The sequence below is a fragment of the Vespa mandarinia genome, chromosome 1 (assembly GCF_050613455.1).
Source record: "Vespa mandarinia isolate Hongniang chromosome 1, ASM5061345v1, whole genome shotgun sequence".
NCBI classification, from domain to species: domain Eukaryota; kingdom Metazoa; phylum Arthropoda; class Insecta; order Hymenoptera; family Vespidae; genus Vespa; species Vespa mandarinia.
Window position 1 is genome coordinate 9,156,399 of NC_140810.1, and position 25,739 is coordinate 9,182,137.

Consider the following 25,739-nt stretch of genomic DNA (forward strand, 5'->3'; position numbering starts at 1 on the left):
TAAATGTGTAATACTTTTAAAAATATAGTCATTATTTGTTTATTTGGTTATTTCATTATTTGATTATTTGGCACATAATAAAAATACTTTCTAGATATATATATATATATAAATTATCGTTAATTAAACCTTAATGAACATTAATACTTTGTATATAATCTGCTGTTAGGTTGAAGCTTTATTCTTATTCAGTTTGGTTACCTTCTATATATTACGGTGATATATTACCATATATTATCGTAAAGTTACAATATCTCGTCACAAATGATCAATAAGGATTAAAAAAAAAGAAAAAAAAAATTTTTTTATATTTATATTATCATTTTATTGAATTGTATATTTTGTATCTTATTTTAATTCGTAATTTGTAAAATATTTTATCCACATTTCCTGAATGATATTTATTCTCTTTCATTTGATAAAGTTTTTTGTTTCATCAGTAATATAACACTTAAAAGATCTTAAATGACTTCGTCTATAAATTTTACCTAGCATAAAATATTATGCTTAGAGTAAATTTTTACATATTCTTCTTATATCATATATCATTTACCTGCATTAGTAATTTTAGCAAAAAGAAATTGCTTATCTCGTGCATGTAAAAAGAGCATATCTTGCAAAATTGTCAACATTTCCTTATTTGCTTGTGCTTTAGCTCTAAGCCAATAGACTCCAACACTGTAATATAAAAGAAACATATGAGAAATAATTTATAAAAGTAAATTTATAAATAAAAGTGATACCTCATTGCAATCAATACAGCTGCTCCAATTGATGGTCTTGCAAGCTCACTTATAAGTAGCCAAAAATCACTATCCCTTTTTAGTTCAAGGACACCATCAACTACATATTCCCAAGTATAGTTATGTCCTTTAAAAGGCCCACATTCATCACTTCGTACATTTGTAATGATATATCCTACCATAATCAATACACTAATTATTCCAATGAATGAAAGAGCTAAAAAAAGAGTCTGTGTTTGTGCTGCTCTCCAAGGTCTTGAAGATGGCTCACAATAGTTTAATAAGCTATGCTTTTTTGCATAAAAAGTTAAAATCATTTTTACAATGATTATTACGGATAATAATGGACTAAAATAACAACCTAACCAAAAAAGCATTTGATTATAAATAAGGTTTAATGTACTACGGGCAATATTAAATTTTGTTCTTCCGATTCCTTTCCAAACTGTTAAATATATAATAGAACGTACTGCCTCAATTACATATAAAATAAAAACAGAGATAATAAAATCTAAAAATATAAGTCGATAAATTTCCTTTCCTAATTCTGTTTGCCAACAGCCATCTGTGCTATGTATTAGCCAAAAAGCAAGAAGGGTACTAATTACTATAGCAGCTAATGCATGAATTCTAATTACAGTTACATACAGTTCAGTGCGTTTACTGTTATATCTTTCAACTTGTGCCTAAAATAAAAAATAATATATTTAATTTTCTACTTATAATTATTTTAAATAGTTAAACTAATATCGCACAAAATATAATCATATACTCAATAGTCAATTAGTAATAAATATAATCATATACAAAATAGTATTATATACTCACTAAGCAAGAGATAATTATTGAAAATATATTCATAATAATTGTTATAACCACAGGTACAATCATTACTGATGTCTTCGATTTATCCGTTTCATGTATATTTAATAATACCCATAATATTGCACTAGTCCCACATATCATAAAAAAAGTGATTATAGAAATTATTATACGTACAAACATAACACAAAATGTTATAAGACAATTTTGTCGTGAATGCTTTTCTGTTTCTGCTAAAAGTTCTTGTAATTCTCTATAAATTGATATAGATTGTAAAGTTGCAGCTTTCGTAGAGGATATAGCAAAGTCCCATCCACAAAATACTTTGTTACAATAGAAATACTGTACTTTCTCACGAATTTCAATATAACGTTTCCGATAAGATAACACTACTCTACAACAAATAATGTAATTATATAAAAGATAAATAAAATAGATAAAATATATGTTTATATATAAAATTTTAATAATGAATTTATTAAATATTACTTACTTAACAGAAAGTACAATGAATGTAAATATATAAGCACAAAGTAATGTAATAAAATAAGCGGAAGGAATATTATATGTACTGTTAACCATTTTTTCCACTGTACCATTATTATAGAATCCATAATACATTATCGTATTTTCAAAAAATCCCTGTGATATATACAAATAATATTTTTATTATTAATAATGAGAAATTACCTTTTTTTTATTGGTTAATAATATGTTAACAATCTTACACTGCCTGTTACAAAATCCAAAACATTAATAGATGAAGGCAAATATACTTGATCCAAAGATTGTGGAAGAACAATAAAAATAATGCTATAAATGTACAAAACTTATATAAAATTTCTCAAAAATAATTTTTTACGAAATATAAATATTAAACAAACAAAATATAAATATTAGCAAATACCTCATGAGAGAAAAAATAATATTTAAAAGAATTAGCCATCTTAAAAACTTGAAATAAACAGCTACTCCACTTCCAAACTGACCTTCTATTGATTTTATGATATGGTACCAAATTTCCATACTCTGCCCAATATCTTGAATTATTACATGTATCTACATTAAAAAGAAATTTATTTTATAATTAAGAAATATGCCTATTTCATTGTAAGTAATTATCATATAATAATATAAAACCTTTCGGAAACTGAAACTGATTTTATATTTCAATCTTTTCCAGTAGCTAATAGATTTCTTTTTTGATCTCTGTTGGACTGTGTGTAATTTAGACTTTACCAATCTTCTTACTGTTAAACATTGTGGCATAGATTTTAAGATATCTATTCTAAGTTGTTCAGCAGTTAAATCGTCTTGTATGAGTCGTTTGCTGCATTGTAAACGAGATACAATAGTTTCTGCATGATCTTTAAATGATATTTTTGTGGATCTTCTCGTATGACAAGTTGCATATGGGATTACAGAATCTAAATCTTTCAGGATATTATCTTCATCAGGCCGTACTATAACCAGATAATTGTTTTAATTATAATGATACAATTGTATTCTATAATTTATTATATTCTATAATTCTATAACTCTATATAGAATATAATAAATTATATTGTATAATTTATTATATTCTATTCTAGTTTATTAACATTATATATGTATATTTTTTACATGGAAATCGTGATGAACTTTGTTGTACATAATCTTGCGTGTCTAAAGTATTATGCAATTCTGTAATATCCATCGTTGGGTTATTATCATTATTCACATCTGAATCCATATTTTTTATTACTAAAAAATTAATTAAATCAATTAATTTAAAAATGACATGAAATTATTGATAATTTTTAGGAAATTTACTTTTTACCTGCGTGAACTTACATTCTGCTGTGTTTAATAATAAATGTTTATGACAGATCTTCTTTAAAGATATTAATGTTGGTTATGATGTTAAGATAAGTGTCAGATATGAATTTTTTCCATTGTGATAGATATGTGGAATGAATCATTTCAGGGACGAATAATGATATTTTATATACAATAATAATTGAATCTTTCCAGTTTTCACATTATACGTAGATATAAAGTTTTTGGATTAAATTTATGTGTAAACTTTATATGTATTAAATTTATTGTATTTATGTCATTATCAGGATCATTTCAATAGTTTAGTTTATTTATTATTAAAAAATTAATTTTTTAAAAACAAAATATAAATTTTTGAATACATTTTTTTATTAAAAAACATTTTACATTTCTTTGCTTAATTATAAATTTTTAATAATATAACTCTTTAACAAATATATATAATATAATGCAAATAATGTTTTTGTTTTTCAATTGCAAGTCTTTTCACTTATAATCGTATAAGAAAATGTTACTATTTTATTTTATATGTAACTATTAAGTTAAATGTTATGACTCATTTGATATTTGTTATAGAATATATTTATAATGTATATATACTATAATAAATATTATTTTAATATTTTGCTTAAATTTCATTGAACTGTATTTATTATTTAAATAAATTAGTTTTATTTGGAAAAGTATTTTTCTTCTAATTAACACATTGCATATTTTATCGCAAAAATTAATATCTATTTTTATTTATTTATAATAAATTAAAAATATTTTGAAATTGACTAACCTAAACTTTTCGAGTGAAATGTATCTTATGAAATGGTTTCATAGAAATGTAAAACTATATTTAATAAGAAATTTTTATTAATCACCTCTGTACCTAAGCGAATTTTATTTTTATAGGATAGCATAAGATATAACAACAAATAATAAACTTTAATTTTATTATTATTATAATTATGAAGGTTTTTTCTTATATTAAATAAAAAATAAAACTTTTATTTATATATATATATATATAAATATATATATGTATATATATAAAAGTTATATATATACTTCATATATCCTTGCATTGTTACATTTTTTGATAATTCTATCAATAAAAAGATATATGTTTCTTATATGACAAGTGTGTTATTCTTAGATTAAGATTTATAATTTGATCATCAAGCTGTATTATGCCATCATGTTCTCTAATATTAGTGCATTATTATTATACTAGTTGATATAATATCAATATCAACTATGTTGTAATAAAATCGATTTTTTCATATTATGTAAATAGTGTACAATAGGTTTATATTGTTTTAGTATTAACACATAGCTGTTAGTCAGCACATTGCATGATTTTTTTATCTCTCTCTTTCTCTCAATGATCTCACAGAAAACCTACAAATATACATAAATCATAGAATAATAAGCAATAATAACAGTAATTTTTAATATTTACCTTTTTTGTAAGTACAATAAAGTATCACTTCACCACATATTATAATCTACATCATCTTGTTCAAAAGTCACAAAAAATCCAACTAAGGTCAAGTAAACAATAACGTTCCCTGCTAAAGTTAAATAGCAGGCACCCCAATGTATCTGTAAAAATAAATATCCAAATATTAAACTCTAATAAATAATAAAAAATTAAACTGAAAAAATAATAATCAAAACTTACAACTGGATTTTCATCAGGTGCTCGTGCCAATACAATAGGAAGAGCAAATGAAGATACAACAAATCCTATTGTAATAAATATTGCCAACTCTAAACATGGATTACTATTACTTGCCGGGTCTTCTGTATAACGACGTGCAATTATTGTTGGAATTGGTGCCAATACATAGAATAAAACTACAAAAAATGGCCACCATACTCTGAAAGACATATTTATAATCAATATTATTAAATATATTAAAATATAGTATTAAATGATACAAAGAACATACTCATATTGTGGTAATGCACAACCAAGGATGACTAATGTCATACCAATAGAGCCTGAGAATGCCAGAAGAACCAATCTATAATATATATAATTAGTTTATTCCAATTAACTGACAAAAAATAAAATATTTACATGTCTATAAAAAAGCACTTACGCTGTTGAATGATAATGGGTAGCAGATTACATAACATGAAACAAAAAATGATATAATTTTATATAAATATTAAACTGATATATTTTATATATTAAAATATATGACTATACTATTATTTTGTTTTATATAAGTACATTTGTGTCTATTTCATAAGAAAATTTTATTTTTCTGCCAATAAGCTATTAGCTTATAAATAGCTAGAGTTATATAAAATACATGTTAAAATTACTGACTTTAAACCAAAAACAAGTTATAACAGAAATTTCGGGACAAAGCTTTCTCTCCTCACTTTTTAATATCATGTTGAACACGACGAAGTTGACTATAATTATGACGAATTAAATAGTATAAATATGATACACTTTCGTTCGACATTGAAAAACAGATATATTTAAATTATGAAATTTAAAGCAAAAATTGAAGTATGTACAAATTTTTGACAGTGACAATTAAAGTAAAAAGGTTATGTTTCGATATTTCATATCGCGTTTCACAGTTTATATAGAAACTTCCTCCCGTTGATGCCATTTCTTCGAAATTTCACAAAGTGAAAAATCGCATATCAGACGATCAAGAACATGCCGAATAACCTTTTATTCCGGCCATTGCAGATCAATTTGACAAGTGTGTATATTTATCGAACTCTCACTTCATACATACATATGACTATATGACGTAATTTATTTAAAGTCTAACACACTATGCCAGTAAGGAATTTCAAGTCAACGTAATGAATTTAGCATAAGTTCGAATATATCTTTTCATTGGTCGAATTAAAAATTTTAACAATAGATATTATTTCATGAAAATAATTTGCAAATTGTTATAAAAGTATTTTTACTACTTATTGATGACAGAATTCAAAGTTTCCGTATTACGTACAGATAGATATCTTTTCTCCTAAAGATTTTTATTCAATGAGTCATACGTAACCATTTGTTATAATTAAGAAAGTGTAATCAACTATGTATCTTAATCATTAACAAAATGATCTATTTATGTTATAAACAAGTTTAAAACAAATAAAAATTAATTCTCCTAATCATTCGAATTAATATTTATAACAAAATCTATCCAATGATCTTCCCAAAATTAAAAAAAATTTTCCAATTACATAGTAGAAGTGATACTTGTAAATTATTAATTGGAGGATTTCGCGCGCGCGAATAATGATATCCAATCATTGATATTTAACAATAAACAGTCTGACTATGCGCGCGCATCTTAATCTACAAATTTAATGGTGGGGAGTCCAACGCAAGCCATGACAGTTTCGAATGTGGGATAATCATTGGACTGGGTGATATTGTTGCTGAGTTGCGAGTTCCATAGATCGAATTGTGACCGTTGCGTATACATTTTTCCTTCGTTAAATCAGGCGTATAATGGGTGATACAAAAGGGTAAGTGAAAATATAATTACGTAGGATAAATTTCTGTACCTATGATGATTTTTGTCATTTTTGCCGCTGTTTTTTTCTATTCACTAAGACACGTAGATAATTGTGCGTCGGTCGAGTCTCAATTTTACGTTGTCATCATGTCGTCGCAAGGCTATGTTTTCTAAGATATAGATATTTTATTTCTTCCCGACTGCTAGATTCCACCTGAACAAAAATCGATTTCTTTTTTTCAATCTATTTTTTGTCAGTGTTAGTATTCTATATGATGCGAATGCCTCTTATCATTTGAGCGATCATGACTGAATGGTGGTAGGTTCAGCGTGACAAAGGGATTTTAACAATCAGTCAAATCAAAGTTGTTTGATATTTGAAATTAAATATTAAATTTAAATTGTATTCTAAAGAATAACATAAAGATTTTCATGAAAAAATATAGGATGCCTGAGATAATCAAATGTTTATTTAATGATTTTAATAGTAATGTGATCCATGAATTAGGAATCTATATCGATTACTAATAAATATATGTTTAAATCATATATATTAAATATTGTAATATTCTATGTCAAGCTAATTAAAGTTGAATAATCAATTAAAAAAACACTTTATAATATATAATTTATATAGTATGCATATATTTTATAATTTATTGTTAGGTTCTATTGATGACTAATTATTATTTAAACTATTAAATATGATGAAAAATAATTTAATAAAATTATTTTAAATTAAATTATAATAATAATTGTTAAGTTTAATTACTATTATGTATTTATGATATATTTTATAATTATTACAGAGAAGATTTGGCGACAGCAATCCTTCGTAAGAAGGATAAACCCAATAGATTAATTGTAGATGAAGCAACTGCAGATGATAATTCTGTAGTTGCTCTTTCACAAGCAAAAATGGACGAATTACTATTGTTTCGTGGAGATACTGTATTATTAAGAGGAAAAAGACGTAAAGAGACAGTATGCATTGTTCTCTCAGACGACACTTGTCCAGATGAAAAGATCCGCATGAATCGTGTTGTCAGAAATAATTTACGTGTTCGTTTAAGTGATGTTGTGTCTGTTCATGCTTGTCCTGAAGTAAAATATGGTAAACGAATTCATATATTACCAATGGATGATACTGTAGATGGACTTGCTGGGTAAATTTGTATATATAAATTATAAATAATTTAATCCTAATATACTGTACATAATTTTAACAATTTGATTATTTTACAAGCTATTAAAAATTATTAATACTTATTATTTAATTTAATAATATTCATTATTTTATAGAAACTTATTTGAAGTCTATTTGAAACCATACTTTCTGGAAGCATATCGTCCACTTCATAAAGATGATAATTTTATTGTCCGTGGTGGTATGAGAGCAGTAGAATTCAAAGTTGTTGAAACTGATCCAGGTCCATTTTGTATAGTTGCACCAGATACTGTGATTCACTGTGAAGGCGATCCTATAAAAAGAGAAGTTAGTATCAGATGAATATTTGAATTTATCTAATGATTCAATTATCAAATAAATATTACATTTATGCATAATTGTCTTTACAGGAAGAAGAGGAGGCAATTAATGCTGTTGGTTATGATGATATAGGTGGTGTCCGTAAACAGTTGGCTCAAATCAAAGAAATGGTAGAATTACCATTGCGACATCCATCTCTCTTTAAAGCTATTGGAGTAAAACCTCCACGTGGTATTTTGTTGTATGGTCCACCCGGTACTGGTAAAACACTTATTGCACGTGCTGTTGCAAATGAAACTGGAGCATTCTTTTTCCTTATAAATGGTATGTGTATTTTAAAACAGAATTTGTAAATATTTCAATGTAAAATATAATTAAAATATTAGGTATATGTATATAAACAATCTTAAAATTTTATAATACATATTTTATATTATTTTATATATTTATAGGTCCTGAAATTATGAGTAAACTTGCCGGTGAATCAGAAAGTAACTTGAGAAAAGCATTTGAGGAAGCAGAGAAAAATTCTCCAGCAATTATCTTCATTGATGAACTAGATGCAATTGCTCCTAAAAGGGAAAAGGTCTTCGTTAATTGATTAATATCTATACATTTTTAGTATAATTAGTGATATAACACCTTCTATATTTTTTATATAGACTCATGGTGAAGTCGAGAGACGTATAGTCTCGCAGCTGTTAACTTTGATGGATGGTATGAAACAAAGCTCGCATGTCATTGTAATGGCTGCTACTAATAGACCAAACAGTATTGATGGTGCTCTTCGTCGGTTTGGTCGTTTCGATAGAGAAATCGATATTGGTATACCAGACGCAACAGGACGTTTAGAAATTCTAAGAATTCATACAAAAAATATGAAACTCGCAGATGACGTAGATTTGGAAGAGGTAAGTATAAAATCATCATCAAGTATGGTATAAAAATAATGTAAATACGCCTGTTCTTATTAAATATATATTTTAACTGATTTCTTACAATACTTTAGATCGCTGCAGAAACTCATGGACATGTTGGCGCTGATTTGGCTTCATTGTGTTCTGAAGCAGCTTTACAACAAATTCGTGAAAAAATGGATCTCATTGATTTAGAAGATGACCACATTGACGCAGAAGTATTATCATCTCTTGCCGTTACTATGGAAAACTTTAAAGTAATAATCCTGATTTTCAGTTGTATAAATATTGTGTATTCATTTTAATTTTTTAATTAATTTTTCTTTTCAGTATGCCATGAGTAAAAGCAGTCCCAGTGCATTGCGTGAAACAATTGTCGAAGTACCAACTGTTACATGGGATGACATTGGAGGTCTACAAAATGTTAAAATGGAATTACAAGAACTGGTACAGGTAAGATGATAACAATACATTTTTAATAACGAAGTATCGTATTTATATATATACACGAATATGAAATTATTTTTATTAATATAACATTTTGTGAGTTATAGTATCCAGTTGAACATCCTGACAAATTCTTGAAATTTGGCATGCAACCTTCAAGGGGTGTATTATTCTATGGACCTCCAGGTTGTGGTAAAACTCTATTAGCCAAAGCAATTGCCAATGAATGCCAGGCAAATTTCATTTCTGTCAAAGGGCCAGAATTATTAACTATGTGGTTTGGTGAATCAGAAGCCAATGTTAGAGATGTTTTCGATAAAGTAAGTTAAACTTAATATAAAATTAATAATATATATTAATATATAATGTAAAATATAATGTACATAATATACAAATAATAATTTATTTGTTGTTTACAGGCAAGGTCAGCTGCACCATGTGTATTGTTCTTTGATGAACTTGATTCTATTGCAAAATCTCGTGGAGGCACAGTTGGTGATGCCGGCGGAGCCGCAGATCGTGTTATAAACCAAATTTTAACTGAGATGGATGGAATGGGCGCAAAGAAAAATGTGTTCATTATAGGAGCAACTAATCGTCCTGATATTATTGATCCAGCTATTCTACGACCTGGTAGATTAGATCAACTCATTTATATACCATTGCCAGATGAGAAGTCTCGTGAAGCAATATTCCGAGCCAATTTACGAAAATCACCTGTTGCTAAAGTAATTAATGATAGATTATATAGTTTAATTGTAATATGTATATTTTTCAATAGTTTAATAACAAGAAAAAATATTCTAGGATGTAGATTTGAGTTATATAGCCAAAGTAACTCATGGATTTTCCGGAGCGGATTTAACAGAAATTTGTCAACGTGCATGTAAACTTGCCATTAGGCAATGTATTGAGACGGAAATTAGCAGAGAAAAAGATCGTGCAAATAATCCATCTGTATCAATGGATGTAAGTATAACGTTTAACTAATATGCATGTATGTATATATTATATTTATTTAATTTATATTGTATTTATCAATGTCAGTTATAAATTCTTGTTCATTTAATATTCATAGATGGAGGAAGATGATCCTGTGCCAGAAATTACTAGAGCACATTTTGAAGAAGCAATGAGATTTGCCAGACGTTCTGTTTCTGATAATGATATTCGAAAATATGAAATGTTTGCACAAACTCTTCAACAATCTCGAGGATTTGGAACGAATTTCAGGTGTGTGTTTCTAATCATAAATAGTATCTTAAAAAGTCATATATAGCTTTAAAATCGTATAAATATAAATATATATTGAATGTATCTATTATATGATACATATGTGCTCAAGATACTTAAGTTTTGTATTTTTACATATATTTAAATACATCAGTTTATATTAACACATTACAGCCATCACAAGATATCTCGTCTTTCGTATTATATTAGCTAAGAATATTGGTTATAAATTGATATTTTTAATTGTTTAACTAAACTATATAAACTATATAAACTAAACTATATATATTTCTATATAACTAGATATAATTGTATAGTTATCTAAATATTCAAATAATATAAAAAATATTATAAGCAACAAAATATCTGATCTACAATATACGGTTTGTATACCTTTATGGACATTGGATGAATAATACTTAATTAATGTTTATAGATTTCCACAAAGTGCAGCTGGTGGTAGTCAAGATACAGCACAAGGTGATCAAACTTTCCAGGATGATGGAGATGATGATCTTTATAGCTAAGTCTTCGTTTCTTTCCATCTAAGTGCAGTGAACATACGACAAAAGGGCCTGTCTGTTGCTATACATTTTGCACAGAAGTGATTCAATGAAATTTAAATAACTCAAAACTAAATAAACTAATTGAATGACTGACATTTTATATGCAAAGTGTACGATTCTATGTGTATAGACAGGGTCTGTACCTTAATTAATATAAATTAAGAATTACTTTAATGTCACATCTTAATTTTCAACGATTTACCAGTATGTAATTAAAATATTTGAATATGATTCGGAAGATTTTTATTTGTGTTAATATTTTCGCTTGTTTGATTCAATATCACAACGGAAAAAACCATTTTGGAATTGGTACTTTAGAAAATTAGTTTGACAGATTTAGCAAACTAATTTTTTAGTCATAAAAAGTCAGTATAAAATTTAATATTATATTTCATGAATAATCTTTAAATAAAGAACAATAATAAAAGAAACTCTTAATTAATATACAAGCAACACATTCGAAGTATTCAGATTACACCATAACATGGTATTCAGATTGCACAATGAAAGCATTATTACTATTATTCTTTTTAAATCATGTATGGTGAATGCACGGACTACATAAACTGCCCTTATAAATATTTCATCAAATTTGCGTAAATAGATGTACGCATAAAAATTTCACATGATTTATAACTTTTTTTATACAATTATATATGTGATCTATGTTCATGGGAAGAGTATATAGTAGAACTGATTATATTTAACTATTCAAAGATAGACCCTTTTGCTGCATTATCACTGTATCCTCCAAATATGTTTTGTTATACACGCTCGAAGGATGCAGTATCATAAAAGTTTATGCTATGTCAATGAAATTGTTGTAACTGGTGATGTATATTGATGAATTTACAGATGTCTTTTAGTAGTAAATTTATCTATAAATTACAAAAGAATTTTTCCAGTCCTTTTTAAAGTAAAATGCATGGTCTTCATTATTTTGAATTTATTATATTCAATCACTTTAAATTAAGTTACGCTAATAATTTCAGCCAATAGTATAATCGCAGTACATCGCTTTTTAACACTTCACTGTTCGAGGTCACGTGGAGCCATTATATTCTTTTATTTTATTGTATTGAAAGCATATTTATTTAGTCACTTAGTTTTTCAATATTTGTCTAATTATATAAATGCTAATATAAAAAGAACTGTTAGAATTATGGCACCCGAATTTTTTTGTCATGAAGTTCATGGTTTTCTCTACTAATAAACATCGCAAGTTTTATCTTTTGCATATTTTTTTTACTTTCTCAGACGGTTAACGATAATTGTCTTTTTCTAATTGAAGAAAGTCAAATGGGTATAGTTGATTCTTTAAGAATATAAATATATCTTGATAATTTCAATATAATGAAATCAATTATAGAACAGTTTAAATATTATTTAAGTATATTTTTCCTCATCGGACAAACTTTTACTAGGTAATTCTTTGCACTTTTTTCTAGCTCATAAATAACGTCCATATTTCTTAATCTCTAACTTTAGATTCTATGTGAATAATTCTATTTACAGTTGCTTCAGCGTTGTTATAGAATATTTTACTTATGTTGGACATAACAGATACATCAATCAAAGATACATTATTATATTAAGAAAATCGACGTTGCCAAACTGCGTTGATATAGTTCTGTCGACGTGATATCGAAATAAACGTGACTGACACCACTTAATCGACAAGCAGTAACATTGAAAAAGTGTGACAGAGTCATTCCATTGATAGATCGCTAAGTTATAACAGGTCTCTGTGATCTACAGTCTACATATACTTATTAGGTTAGTAAATTTAAATAATAATTGTGTGATTTAATTAATAGTTACACAAAATCATTCATTTTGTTTTTTCTAAGCATGTATAAATATTATACTATTTTTTAGTATATTTTTTATCATTGACATTCACTAATTCTTTCACATGAAACATTGCATAATTAATTAAATTTATGTTACTCTTGCTCTTAAATAATATCAGGAAAATATGATATATTAATATACATATACAATACAAGTATATATTGAAATAATATATATATTTTAATTTTACAGATGACAATAATACAATTACATTATTTTTTGTGCGTTATTATTTACCCTTGATATTTTTTTATTGAGATATATTTTTAAAGATTAAATAATTTTTATAAAATAATTATTTGTCATTTATTTCTTTATTGTATAATATTTTTAAAATGAAAGAATTAAATATTTTATTAACAAACATTATGAGATAAATAAACTTCATAAGAATAAAATATATTCTATTTCCAATTATATTAATTAATAAAAAATATTTATCGGCATGATAATAAAACAAAACTTTGACAAGGAAAGATAAAGATTTGTCTAATTATCAATTAAGATTACATATAAAGAAATATTAGAGATAATATTCTGAATGCTCAAGCTATAACATGAATATATGTACATCAGATATTAGCATTTTTATTTATTTTTTATAAAAGTATAACTATTCACTGAACAAGACTCGTTAGTATAAAATAGCAAAAGACACATCATTGAAATACAATTTAATGGATAATTGTTGCACCAAGTGCCTTTCATTCAAAAGAAAACTTACTAATATAATTTAAAAATTACATAGTTCCCAAATTACTTTATACGCAAAAAAGTGTTATAACAAAATACATACAATGGTGCTTTGTTCTAATATTATTTAACCAGACATATAATATTAGAGGTATGTTTACTAATATAAGTATCGATTAAAAAGAAATTATATCTTGGCACCAATTATGAGTAGAAAAGTTATTCATAATATAAAAGTAGTTTTTGTAAGTATAACTTCAAAAACTAGAGATCATCTAACATCTCTACATAATTATACATAAATCAAGAACTTATCCTATAGCCACCATATTGCAATGCCCAAAGTAAGGGATAGATACTTAAAGAAAAATAAAATATGAAAGAATTTAAATGATACAAAGATTATTATATAAATAAAACTTACAATATAATATACATCTTTGTTCCAAATTAAGAGATGAACGATGCTACATCAACAAATAGCAAAAACAAGATATAAGATTATAAACTGTATTTCTGCTTTTCAAAAAAACTAATTATCACGTATATTCTCTCGAAATTTGTTTTTTGTTGACAAATGACAAATTAAAATTGGTTAATATTTCTTACACATAAACTGTATAACTCTATCTGTCAATTTTTTAATATGGAGAGAACTCCATCTTGTACATAGAAATATAAATTTGTCTGAAATTCTAAAAAAAATGCTATAGAAATTCTAAATTTTTTATCAAACATTTATGAAGTAATCATTTATAATTATTTCACACTTTCATTGGAAGTTGTGATTTTTCTTAAAAAATTTTATATTACCTAAAAATTTACTAAGGATCTCATATTTTTGAAACTTTTCAAATATAATTATTTTTTGTTTTTTATTCTTCTATTAAAAAGAAAGCTCCATTCGTTAATCATCATACACGAACAATAATACTAAAACTAAAAATGCAGCAATCCAAGAAAATACATGAATTATATTTAATATAAGTATATATACTTATAAACACAGTAGAATGTTATATAAACAACATATAACCAAGGACCAATGCAATTGGTTTTTGGTAAAATATAATAGCATTCCCATAACTTTATTACCGATTCCCAAGAGAGCTATGAAAAAGATAAATTTTAACTCAAAAACAGATCAACTTAGATAAGTGAATTATAAATTGATCCTTATTAAATAATTATTAATGATAATTTAATATGTTTTAATTTCTGATTGATATTTGCAAATAAATTGCACTTATTTTTATACCTTATTTTAACACGAACGTTTATATTTGGTAAAAATAGTTTATTATCTAAATATTATTTCATGTAAATTTACGAAAACATTCTTACCAAATACTGATGATAGCACTTACATATTTTCTTCAAAATAGTATAATAAACAACCTCAATTGAATTACTATATTTTCTATAACTACTTACATGCTTTCTAATATATAGTGAAAAGATATTGCATAAATTTTTAATTTGATGATACGGTAATATTACCGAAAGAATTATGTTGGTACATTAAAAACAAATAGATGATTATGTAAAAAGATTTACTTTTGTTAATTTCCTTATATATTAAATGTGCAACATTCTTGGTAATGTCACTTAATTGTTGATCTTACTGAAGCCGAAGTGTGAAACACGTTCTTAAATTCTGAACAATCTGCACTTTAATATGCTCTTCACATTTTCCAACCACCTTCAATCTGTCCTTTGTGTAACAGGAGGAAATTCTGTATCATCATCCAGTCGGAATGGTCCTCTACTTTTTGGTGGACTTTCGGCTGCTGCTATCATCTCATAATATTTCTCTGATTCTACAAACCCATGTTTACATAAATTACAGTTCTTTATTAGTCTGTATTAAGCGGATGTAACGATAAAGATGTGTATTTTGAATATTGAATGTGTATTTTGAATTCAATGGTACATGATGTATTATTGCATCTAGACACTTATAGATAATTTCACTTTTATATCATACAATAAACCCATTTGTATATTACTAGTGTTTTAAAAATCATAATCACAAAGAATTTATATATAATACAACAACCGATTATCATTTACATATCTATATAAATATATATATATACCATATGTTCAAAATAAAACATTACAAATATTTATCTCGAAAATGGCATTTTTGAAAAAAATTCAGACAAGAATTATCAAATTTCAAGGAGGCAATACAGCATTTTTTATTTAATGAGTTTTCAAAGTCATTTCAAAATCAACTTTAATTTTTTAAATAGGAACTTTTGTCTTAAATATCTTTTTATAAATTTTGAATTATCCTTTCAATTTAACGAAATATATTTAAGAAATTTTGGAAATTAAAAAATGTTGATAACTACCAGGTTTTGAGGAAAAGTACAAGAAATAAAAAATGTTTATTTAGTGCTAATATATTTAATTCTTAGAACTATCTGTATGTTATTGTGTAAGAAAAATAAAGTGTTTAAATAGCGTGTTTATTATTTCCTACTATTTTTTCATACAAATGTGCGGGCATGCGTGTGTGCATGTTAGTATGAGCGTAAACATAATGTAAATAAATAATAAAGAAATTTTCGGACGATTGACGATTGATTATAATTATTGCTTATTAGAAATTTAAACATTTTTCCTCAAAAACTGCAAGATATTTTGTTAAATATATTACGAAATTGAAGATGGATACAAAAATATTTTTGACAAAATCTACTTGTTTCTTTACATAGAATATGTTGCTATTATCAAAAATGTAGGTTCCTATTTCTAAAGTTGACCTTGAAATAAATGAAACCTTCAACTAAATAAAAAACATTAAATGCCATAATATATTCCCTTTGAAATCAGATAACTTTCTTCTGAACAATTTTTCTCAAAATTACCATACTTCTGAAATAAAAATGTTTAATACTTTAGTTTTAACATCCAGTAAATATTGTATCTAGATGCAATTAAATAATCTCAATGATCATTGTACGCACCACACTATTGGTGAAATGTGTTTACTAGAAATTGTTAGTGGTTTAAAAAATATAGACATTAAAAATCTATAATTTTTTAAATTCATGACAATTAATAAAAAAGGCACAGGAATAAATAAATGCTTTACTACAAGGACTCCTATTAATGTCTAAATGTAAAATAATTCAGATTTATTTAAGTACGTTTTGTTTTGCAATTAATTTATAAAATAGTAACTGTACAGAAAAATATATTTAGAATTATATATAATTTTAACTTGAAATTATTTTTTTCCAAAAATATATTTATAAATGATTGAATATGCTGTTAAAATCAATTAAAGTATCACATTTGAAAGATTAATCATTGCTACATTATTTAAAAAATTGGGATATAAATAGTGCTTTGTATTTTTATTGATTTTTTGAAGTGGTAGGATAGTTGTTTACACACAATATCAATTTTAATGCGCCAAATATTATATACAAATACCCTTGGTGTGTATCTTCAGATGTATATATACTAACTTTGCAGGGAATAAAATATTAACTCTTTCCTGTTGAAGTCCGGAATAATCCCGGCAAGACTCTTTTCTGTCATATGCCAGGATAATACCGACAAACTTTTTTTTTCATTACAATCTTGTGCCAAGATAATCCCGGCAAGGCCCATTTCATTACGCTCCTATGCTAGAATAATTTCGACAAGGTCCTTTCCCGTTATGGTCATATTTCGGGATAATCCCAACAAGACTCTTTTTTGTTATGGTCATATGCCAAGACAATTCCGGTATGCCCTTTTACCGTTACGATCGTATATCATGGCAATCCCGATAAGGCACTTTTAATCTTATTATATCTATGAAATATTAACAAAAAATGAACTTCAAACTTTCAATCTGTGAAATTAAGGTTTCCAGGCAATAATTGGTGGAGCGTACATCTGTATAATCTCACTAACGAGATATTATGCCTACAACTACACGGTGGGAAAGAGTTAATACATTATCATGACTGTAATATATTAAATAATATTGCAATATAAACGACTGAAATTTCCACATTTTTTAATATATGTAATAATTTTAATATATGTAAGATTCGTTTCTACTTTATGCAATATTAGACAAGATTAAAAAAGTAAAGTTTAGCTTTCAATCCAAAATTTACAGTTACATTATTATTTATATCAGTGATGATATACCCTGTATTACAAACACGTATGTTTACACAATAAATTTACATCTTATTAAAAATTGCAATATAATGTTCAATATATTGATATAAAACCTATGATAATATTATTGCACTAAAACCTAGCAAAAAGTACTTTGTTTTTTTGGAGATGTAAATTATAGTGTTTACATGCATATTCATAAAATAAAAAGCTTTTTATAAAAAACTACATAATTTCCCAAACACTGTGTTTTGTTTAATATATATTCTGGCACTGATATATACAATATTAATAACTTAACACCCAGCTAATATATGAGCATTACTGTTATATTGCTTGTTTTCTTTCACTGTGTGTATAAATGCATTTACAATAAGATGATGGACAAAAGAATTGCATGAAGGTGAATGAATTTATACATATAGAGCGAATATGAGCAAACAAAAAAAACAAGGGGCAGTATAGAGGACATACCAGTACCTGACATGGAGTCTGGCGAACGACCACGTAACGCACCCGCGTAGCTATTTATGCAGGCTTCGGTGGATAATAAAAAGAAAAAAATTGCATCAAGTAAGGTCAACTGTTGGGGCTCCCCTTTAGCCCCTGAAGAAATTGCCTGGTAATTTAATTCTGAGGGGCTAGAAGCGAGAAAAAGGAAATATAAAGCAAGTAAAAGATCTCCTCTATGCGCACACACGAATGATCTGTTCTTTTAATTTAGTTACTTTCAAAATAAATTGATCAAATGATATGCTTTTCATTTAATTATTTCTATCCATAAATATAAATGTTTATATACTTATATTTAGTATAATATCTATTATAAATTATGTTGTTGGCATATTTAATAAAGTAAATATCAATATTAAAAAAGGATACTAATATCTTTTTTTAATTGTATGATTTTTGAATAATTTATCCATTGTTATATTTGTATTTTATTTGAATGTGACTATTTGTTTAAAATTTTTAGAGTATATAATTTTATTTTAAGAATATAAAATACAAAACTACTGTAAATTATAAATATTGATATCAAGTGATGTTTTATTTTCTAAAATTGATAAAGATAATGTAGAAAAACCAAATAGTAAAGTTTGTTAATAAAGCCCTAATTTTTCAAACTTATAAAAATACAAATTAAATGTTCAACTAAAAAAATGATGTAGAAAAATATAATACTTAACAATCCTTTGCGGAGATTTTCAATTACCTATTATTTTACAGAACGCTTAGATTTGGAATCATCGCGCCGTCCACAAAAAGTCAAGTAGTAGTAAGTTTATAATCTTCAAATTTAATAAAAGCTTATATATGTATTGTTCAACTTAATAAGAATACTGCTTTACTAATTAAGGTTTTGCTGTTTACATCTACTAATTTTGTGATATTTATAGTAATACAATTGACTTGCCAAACTAAAAAGAAACAGGCCAATAGCTTTAGATGCCAAGTATACCTGTGTGTGTGTATTATATCGTGTGTGTGTCTGTGTGTATGCGCGCGCAAATGTAATATACCTTATTGAGAAGGTAATTACATAATATAACAATAAATGTTTTGTTAATATTCAAATACATGCAAAACTTTTTATCTTAATTTATCATTATTAAACTTCAAAAGATATTCTTAAAATCACAAATATAAAAATATTTATGTATGATTGTCATATTAGTTCTGTAGTTAATTATCAGCCTTATTATAATTTATATATCTTTATCGTCAACTCGCTCCTATTACTTTAAATAACCTATACATCTATTATAAAAAAATGCAAAAGGTATAAAAATCATACCTGAATTTTGTACTGTTTGTACAGATGCTGTAGCTGTTGCTTGTGCTTCTCCAGAACCAGAACCAGTTGAAGAAACAGTAGCACAATCTACTTCATCTTGTTTACCATCTAACCTACAATATTGAAATCTTATTTTATAAACATGTTTCACTATGATATTAACTCGCTTGAACGTTTACAAACCTATGCTGTTTTAAAAGTGTACAATTTCCTCCCTCTGTTACATCCAAATTGTATACATACAAATAACCATCTGCACTAGCCACCAACAGCTTTGGTACCTTATGTGTCCTAAAAAAAAGTTTATGTGAACAAAAAAAAAATATAGAAGTATTATTTATTTTAACTTACACAGTAATGGCACAAATATTTTTTAAACCATAAAATGGTAAATGAACGCTAGCAAATGCACGTCCTTGATTAAAAACATCTGTTACTTGAGAAGGCAAATAATTTGCTGATGCAGATACTGCCTTTGTCAAATAGCCCATCCAGCTTTGTGATTCCTCTGCTTGAGCTTGTCGCGGCCTATAAAAAATAATGATGCATTAATATATATTAATATTTATATAGAAAATATTTCATATATGTATAACACTTTATTATAAATGAATACACACGCTTCCTTTGGTTCTTCCAATTTGAAAATGTGTACAGTTTCGGTATTACTAGAGCAACAAAGGAACATAGAATCCATACTAAAGGCCAGACTGCTAATAGACACACATCTTTTAACTCCACGACGAAATTCAAATAATTTTGTTCCGTCATTTACCTACAAAAACACAACAGTTCATTTTTAAGTCAGCTTTATATATATAATAAAAAATAGTAATACATATATATCAAAATCATCAATAAACATACATGAAAGACTCTGATTACAGTCCCTTTCTCAGAGGCAGTAGCAACTTTGGTGCCATTGGGACTGAATGCAAGAGCAGCAAGGGGACTATCATGTGCGGGTATCATTGTTTTCGCTTGCTGTAAATATAAATGTTAATTTTATAGCTTTGTACAACGTACCTTTAAAAGAAGTTTGAAATACACAGGTAAAGATACTTACAAGATTAATAGCATCAAATATCTGAACTTCTCCAATTGTATTTGAGCCTGGGTAGGCTAAATAACAATTGTCACTGTTTATTGAAAGTGTACAAAGTCCTGCAAGATTTGGTGGTGTATCACGTATTGTATGTAATACTTTCATGTCTCTTATATTATGAATGTATAACGATTCTTCCAAGCATACTACCAATCTCTGTAAGGAATAATTTTATTGAATATTCTTTAAAAACATGTCAAATTCCAGAAGAAATTATAATCTTTATATAATTATATCATTATATAATCCTTATATATATATATATATATATATATATATATATATTATAATTATTATTATTATTATTATTATTATTATTATTATTATTAAGATTATTATTACCGTTATTATAAGATATACGTTATTATAAGATTATAGATATATTTAATATACATATATATATAAGGACGAATATTTTTTTACATATATATATGTATATAGTTTGTTGTTACTATAATTTTATAACATACCGCTCTATTAAGTTTTACAGCCAAAATAGTATTAGAATAACTATAATTGCAAATTTCTGTTCCCTTTCTAAAGTGACAAACTTTAAGTTTACGGGGGGATGATAAACTAACAACTGCAACAAGGCTGCTGCTGAATAATCTTTCAACAATACATATATCCTCTGTATCTGAAATCAACATATGTTACAAAATAAATACAATACAGTAAATAATAAATTTAATACATTATACTAAATATAAAAAAAATATATTTAATGATAAAACTAAGATTCACATAACAGTACGGAAATTATTTAATAATAGACTATTACCATTTTCATATATTTTCTCAAGTTGATCAAAGGAGCTGAGAGAAAAAAGTTTATATCCTGCCTTCGATCCTACTGCTAAAGATCTGTAAATAAATTAAGATTATACATTTATAGTATATAATTAAAATAAATGCAAGAGCATGGATAAATAATCTTCCTCTTTCAAAATCTATAAAAAAATTACAAATTATAAATAGTTTGTTTCATCATAAAGAAATATTAAAATATAAAAGATAAATATTAATCTGGATCTTTGACTGATTGTTTTGTAACGACGGATCGAGGAGCAAGTCTTAAAACAAAATGAAGTACATAAAGGAGTTTATTTTTTTCTAGTAGCGCATAGTAACGCAGTAAAGTAAGAGCACAAAAGTGAATCGTTAACACGCAGCTAATCAGTGAAAGGAGGAATGGAGTGACGCAGTTAACAAAAGCAACGTGAAAAACAACGACGTATAGGAAAACGCAAACGAAAAACCTCAATCGTCGTGAGGGATGACGCCATGCGCGCGGCGGAGGGAAAAACCATATCGCACGTTTTATAAATGCAAAGAAATAGCTGTTCCCTCGCCTATATTCCACTTGAATATTCTTTCACCTTTATAGAAAGGAGAGCAAGGTTAGGAAACAAAGAATGGATATCGTCGTTTTCATCGTATTTCTTTGAATCTCTAAAGAACGTAAAGAAACTTACGTGCAGTCCTGATTAAAATTAACAAAGAAAACACCACTTGGAGGATCAGCAGTCTGATTTGTGAGGTTCATGAGGCCAGATATGCCGTATTTTAATCCTTGCGTCAATACATCCACGTTGCGCGCGAGATTTTGCATAAATCGCACGTATGGTGCTCGTACGAATGCTCCTCTTCGTCTGCTTACTCTCCTTGATTCGCTTTTCTGCCTCCCTCACGCTTTCGCTCTCTTCTCGCTTTCTCTCCTTCCCACTCCTCTCCTCTTTCTCCCCTTCTTTCACTCTCACTCTCAACTCACTGGTTCTTTCTCTTGCACAAACACACATGCACGCGCGTTTATATTATAGGGACCACGACCAAGTAGTTCGACTTCGAACGATTCCTACAAGTGACTGTACCCGCTATTCCATATTGAACAGCTGATGCTCGCAGCTGAATCTATGAGATGAAGAAACAACCGAATCGCTGTTCCACGTTCCGTATGTTCCGTGTTACCATAGCAATATATGGTAATCATATAGCGAGACTCATCATCAGCTGTTGATAGCCTGGCTATGAATTATTATCAAATTTTCTCAACTATAATTGTTATTTTTATTGCTATTCAATTTCGTACAATAAATAATATTTTACCTTCATCTTATGATTATGATATCCATTTTTAGCAAAATAAGTTTTTATAAATTATAATATATTTCAAGTATAGCTAAATTTTTTAATAGTACATACCTCGACACATGATTCTATAAAGAGATACTATGTGTATGTATTTTATATATATAATAAATACATTTGAACATAAGTATATGTTGATCATATTCTATCATATACTGATCTATTCTTACGAAGTGGGCTTATTTTTATCATTAATTGGTAAAGAATTCGTCTATTGGTAGAGAATTTTTGGATCGTATTCTCAACAAATCCTAGTAAACTTTAATACCAGCGACGAATGAATATCGAGTATTTCAAGTAATCCAAATTCTTTAGAATATATTTATTCTTTAGGATGTCTTTATTTAATTCTATACCAGAATAAAGATTTTTTTAAGATAGATCACATTATAATCTTAAAAATTTTTAAATTAGCATAAGTCAATTTGTAATACAGATTTAATTTGTATATATTTAATTGTTGAAAATTGTATCGATTGATAAAATATATGTTTTAATATATTTCTTCCAAATACTATTAACTATTTTCAAGGTCTAATGTCGCTTGCATTAAAACTGCTACTACTTTTCGCTTAAAGCGTTTCACCAACGGTATAGATAATGGTATGGACAAAATATAAACTACAAATGCAACAGGGAAACAGTGTTCCATCACATCTATCATATCGGTATATAAGCTTATGTGTATACTCCTTTCGTTAGAGTATTAATTCATTAAGTTATAGGTTAGAGTATTAGTTCAGTAAGTTAAACAAGCATTTTTCAGTCTCATATTTACATCTTTTTTTAACAATAGTATGCATCTTGCAATAATCTGTACTACATAGACCGTAGTAAGTGCAGCGCTGATCACATTTATTTTGCGACAAAAATGCATATAAAATAAATTAATTAATACATATAATAACTAATATATAAATTTGCGACAAAAACAAGATTTTGTTAATTATTTTGGCAAAAATAATAATTAATAAATCTATTTATATATTATATATTATTTTAATAAAAATCAAAACATGAGATCGTTTTATATCTATGAGATTGGATTCTCAGCGCTATTATTTTTGTGATTTCTCCTTAGGATTAGTCCAATTTGTATTGTTACTACTATTACTACTATCATAATTATATATAATATAATAATTTAATATAAAATATAATAATAAAAACATATTTAAATATTACGTACATTCTACATTATAATAATAAGGTGAATGGTGGCATTTGGAAACTTAGAATCGATGGTTATAACGATATCTTATTTAACTATTTTTGTGTATGACTGAAAAATGTAAAATATTTTATTTAACATTCCTTTATTTTAAGAAAGTCTAATACGTATGTAAACTTAAACAAGTATTTGCTAAGACCCTTTTACTGGTCTTTAAGTTTTTACAAGTTTCCGAAATAAAGTAAATCCGACTGCGGATTTTAGAATCGTTTGGAAAACTTTTGTTACATTTATCTGTTTCAAAAACAGTGATGTCAATATAGATGACTACTGAGTACTCACTTTTTTCATATCGATTTTATAACAGAATTTCATACAAATTAATAGTTTCATAAAATCAACAAGAACCAAAATAAAATCAATATAAATAAAAATAGAATAAAAATAAACGCAAGTATTATGAACTGGTGATATGATTATAAAGCAGGACAAGAAGAAACGATACAGACGAAAATAAAAGTGCTTCGCATTTGTATCATACTTCATTAGTATTAGATATACTTATCAGTGGTTATGCATATCTCCAAATTATCGAGAATACGATTTGTTGAGAGCTGCGTAAAAAACCATTATGCGAAGTAAGCCATGGAATGCACCCAAAAGGGGAGATAGGTTTTTGAGACACTAGCAAATATAGATTGATATTGTATCTTGTGCTTTTATGTATTTTTTCTTTTTTTATAAATCATCATCATCATATATAATTTATGATGTATTCGATGTACACAATATTTAAGTATATATTTTTTCTTCTACTTATTATTATTCTTATTATTATATTGTTATATTATCTATTATTAGTAATAGAAATAATATAAACTAGACTAGTTCTATACGAGAAACGATAGAATATTATTTATTATTATTTTCGGCAAAATAAACGACAAAATTACCGAGTGAGTCGCCATTATTTCTTTGTATGAGTATTACAAATCATTTCCTTGTATTTAGAATGGATTAAAAAATCCAAGTTTAATTTACATACACAAATAACGTATGGTGGCAATCGGCTAGTTTATGGAAATAAAACACACACCACTTAAGTGTTTATATCAGTATAGGAATAAAATCAGTAATGGGAATAGAAACTTCGTCTCTTTCACCGCAGATTTCAAGGGGCGCCACTATATACAACTTATTTTTCATGAAAAATTTTGAAAACAACGTTTAGATCATCAATAATTCTTGAATAAATGAAACATAATTCTTGAACGACTTTAATGAATAAACTCTCATTTTAAAAATAAAGGTTT

At 26.5% G+C, this 25,739-nt stretch overlaps 4 protein-coding genes and 2 long non-coding RNA genes across 11 annotated transcripts; 2 read left to right on the forward strand and 4 right to left on the reverse strand.

The window, feature by feature from the left end:
- Positions 1–42: 42 nt before the first annotated feature.
- LOC118444394 (transmembrane channel-like protein 7) lies at positions 43–3,497 on the reverse strand. Of its 2 annotated transcripts, XM_085661342.1 has the most exons (10): positions 3,399–3,497; positions 3,189–3,308; positions 2,706–3,028; positions 2,473–2,624; positions 2,294–2,378; positions 2,059–2,207; positions 1,743–1,959; positions 744–1,429; positions 554–678; positions 43–488 (listed from the first exon to the last, which is right to left on the reverse strand). In XM_085661342.1, the coding sequence occupies exons 2-10, from the start codon at positions 3,295–3,297 to the stop codon at positions 412–414; spliced, it is 1,923 nt and encodes a 640-aa protein (XP_085517468.1). In that variant the 5' UTR covers positions 3,298–3,308; positions 3,399–3,497; the 3' UTR covers positions 43–411. The 2 variants fall into 2 exon arrangements, with proteins under 2 accessions (XP_085517468.1, XP_085517466.1); XM_085661340.1 differs by having other exon boundaries at positions 43–678; positions 1,572–1,959.
- Positions 3,498–4,434: 937 nt separating this feature from the next.
- LOC118444409 (leptin receptor gene-related protein) lies at positions 4,435–5,498 on the reverse strand. Its single transcript, XM_035872658.2, has 5 exons — positions 5,480–5,498; positions 5,327–5,401; positions 5,056–5,254; positions 4,834–4,976; positions 4,435–4,772 (listed from the first exon to the last, which is right to left on the reverse strand). Exons 2-4 carry the CDS (start codon positions 5,365–5,367, stop codon positions 4,863–4,865), a joined length of 354 nt encoding a protein of 117 aa, XP_035728551.1. The 5' UTR covers positions 5,368–5,401; positions 5,480–5,498; the 3' UTR covers positions 4,435–4,772; positions 4,834–4,862.
- A 1,230-nt stretch (positions 5,499–6,728) lies between these two features.
- Positions 6,729–13,595, forward strand: TER94 (transitional endoplasmic reticulum ATPase TER94). Its single transcript, XM_035872550.2, has 14 exons — positions 6,729–6,881; positions 7,681–8,037; positions 8,174–8,366; positions 8,450–8,684; positions 8,813–8,946; positions 9,023–9,271; positions 9,370–9,534; positions 9,608–9,730; positions 9,832–10,044; positions 10,144–10,452; positions 10,532–10,693; positions 10,803–10,957; positions 11,394–13,299; positions 13,570–13,595. Exons 1-13 carry the CDS (start codon positions 6,865–6,867, stop codon positions 11,482–11,484), a joined length of 2,403 nt encoding a protein of 800 aa, XP_035728443.1. The 5' UTR covers positions 6,729–6,864; the 3' UTR covers positions 11,485–13,299; positions 13,570–13,595.
- LOC146873284 (uncharacterized) lies at positions 12,814–13,595 on the forward strand. Its single transcript, XR_014982015.1, has 2 exons — positions 12,814–12,947; positions 13,039–13,595. It is a non-coding gene; the product is annotated as an uncharacterized LOC146873284 (long non-coding RNA).
- A 319-nt stretch (positions 13,596–13,914) lies between these two features.
- Positions 13,915–22,978, reverse strand: Atg18a (Autophagy-related 18a). Of its 5 annotated transcripts, none has more exons than XM_035872538.2 (11): positions 22,583–22,978; positions 21,889–21,971; positions 21,578–21,744; positions 21,069–21,263; positions 20,870–20,986; positions 20,623–20,777; positions 20,354–20,530; positions 20,186–20,293; positions 20,003–20,115; positions 18,679–18,741; positions 13,915–15,890 (listed from the first exon to the last, which is right to left on the reverse strand). In XM_035872538.2, the coding sequence occupies exons 1-11, from the start codon at positions 22,717–22,719 to the stop codon at positions 15,775–15,777; spliced, it is 1,431 nt and encodes a 476-aa protein (XP_035728431.1). In that variant the 5' UTR covers positions 22,720–22,978; the 3' UTR covers positions 13,915–15,774. The 5 variants fall into 5 exon arrangements, 3 of the variants coding, with proteins under 3 accessions (XP_035728431.1, XP_035728433.1, XP_035728432.1); XM_035872539.2 differs by having other exon boundaries at positions 13,918–15,890; positions 18,685–18,741; positions 22,583–22,975; XR_004838936.2 differs by having other exon boundaries at positions 15,798–15,890; positions 18,685–18,845; positions 22,583–22,972.
- LOC146873285 (uncharacterized) lies at positions 22,963–25,652 on the reverse strand. Its single transcript, XR_014981979.1, has 3 exons — positions 25,380–25,652; positions 23,310–23,336; positions 22,963–23,132 (listed from the first exon to the last, which is right to left on the reverse strand). It is a non-coding gene; the product is annotated as an uncharacterized LOC146873285 (long non-coding RNA).
- Between the last annotated feature and the right edge of the window lie 87 nt (positions 25,653–25,739).

Coding starts and splice junctions, on each gene's coding strand:
- LOC118444394 (XM_085661340.1), bottom strand. CDS start 3,297: ATGGATTCAGATGTGAATAATGATAATAACCCAACGATGGATATTACA. Junction 2,379..2,472: donor ATTATTTTTTCTCTCATGAG/GTATTTGCTAAT, acceptor GTACATTTATAG/CATTATTTTTATTGTTCTTC. Junction 679..743: donor GCTGTATTGATTGCAATGAG/GTATCACTTTTA, acceptor TTTATATTACAG/TGTTGGAGTCTATTGGCTTA.
- LOC118444409 (XM_035872658.2), bottom strand. CDS start 5,367: ATGACATTAGTCATCCTTGGTTGTGCATTACCACAATATGA. Junction 5,255..5,326: donor TGTGCATTACCACAATATGA/GTATGTTCTTTG, acceptor TATGTCTTTCAG/AGTATGGTGGCCATTTTTTG. Junction 4,977..5,055: donor CACCTGATGAAAATCCAGTT/GTAAGTTTTGAT, acceptor TTATTTTTACAG/ATACATTGGGGTGCCTGCTA.
- TER94 (XM_035872550.2), top strand. Junction 8,685..8,812: donor ATTCTTTTTCCTTATAAATG/GTATGTGTATTT, acceptor ATATATTTATAG/GTCCTGAAATTATGAGTAAA. Junction 9,731..9,831: donor AATTACAAGAACTGGTACAG/GTAAGATGATAA, acceptor TGTGAGTTATAG/TATCCAGTTGAACATCCTGA.
- Atg18a (XM_035872538.2), bottom strand. CDS start 22,719: ATGCAAAATCTCGCGCGCAACGTGGATGTATTGACGCAAGGATTAAAA. Junction 20,987..21,068: donor TATTTGATGCTATTAATCTT/GTAAGTATCTTT, acceptor TTATATTTACAG/CAAGCGAAAACAATGATACC. Junction 20,531..20,622: donor TTGGAAGAACCAAAGGAAGC/GTGTGTATTCAT, acceptor TATTTTTTATAG/GCCGCGACAAGCTCAAGCAG.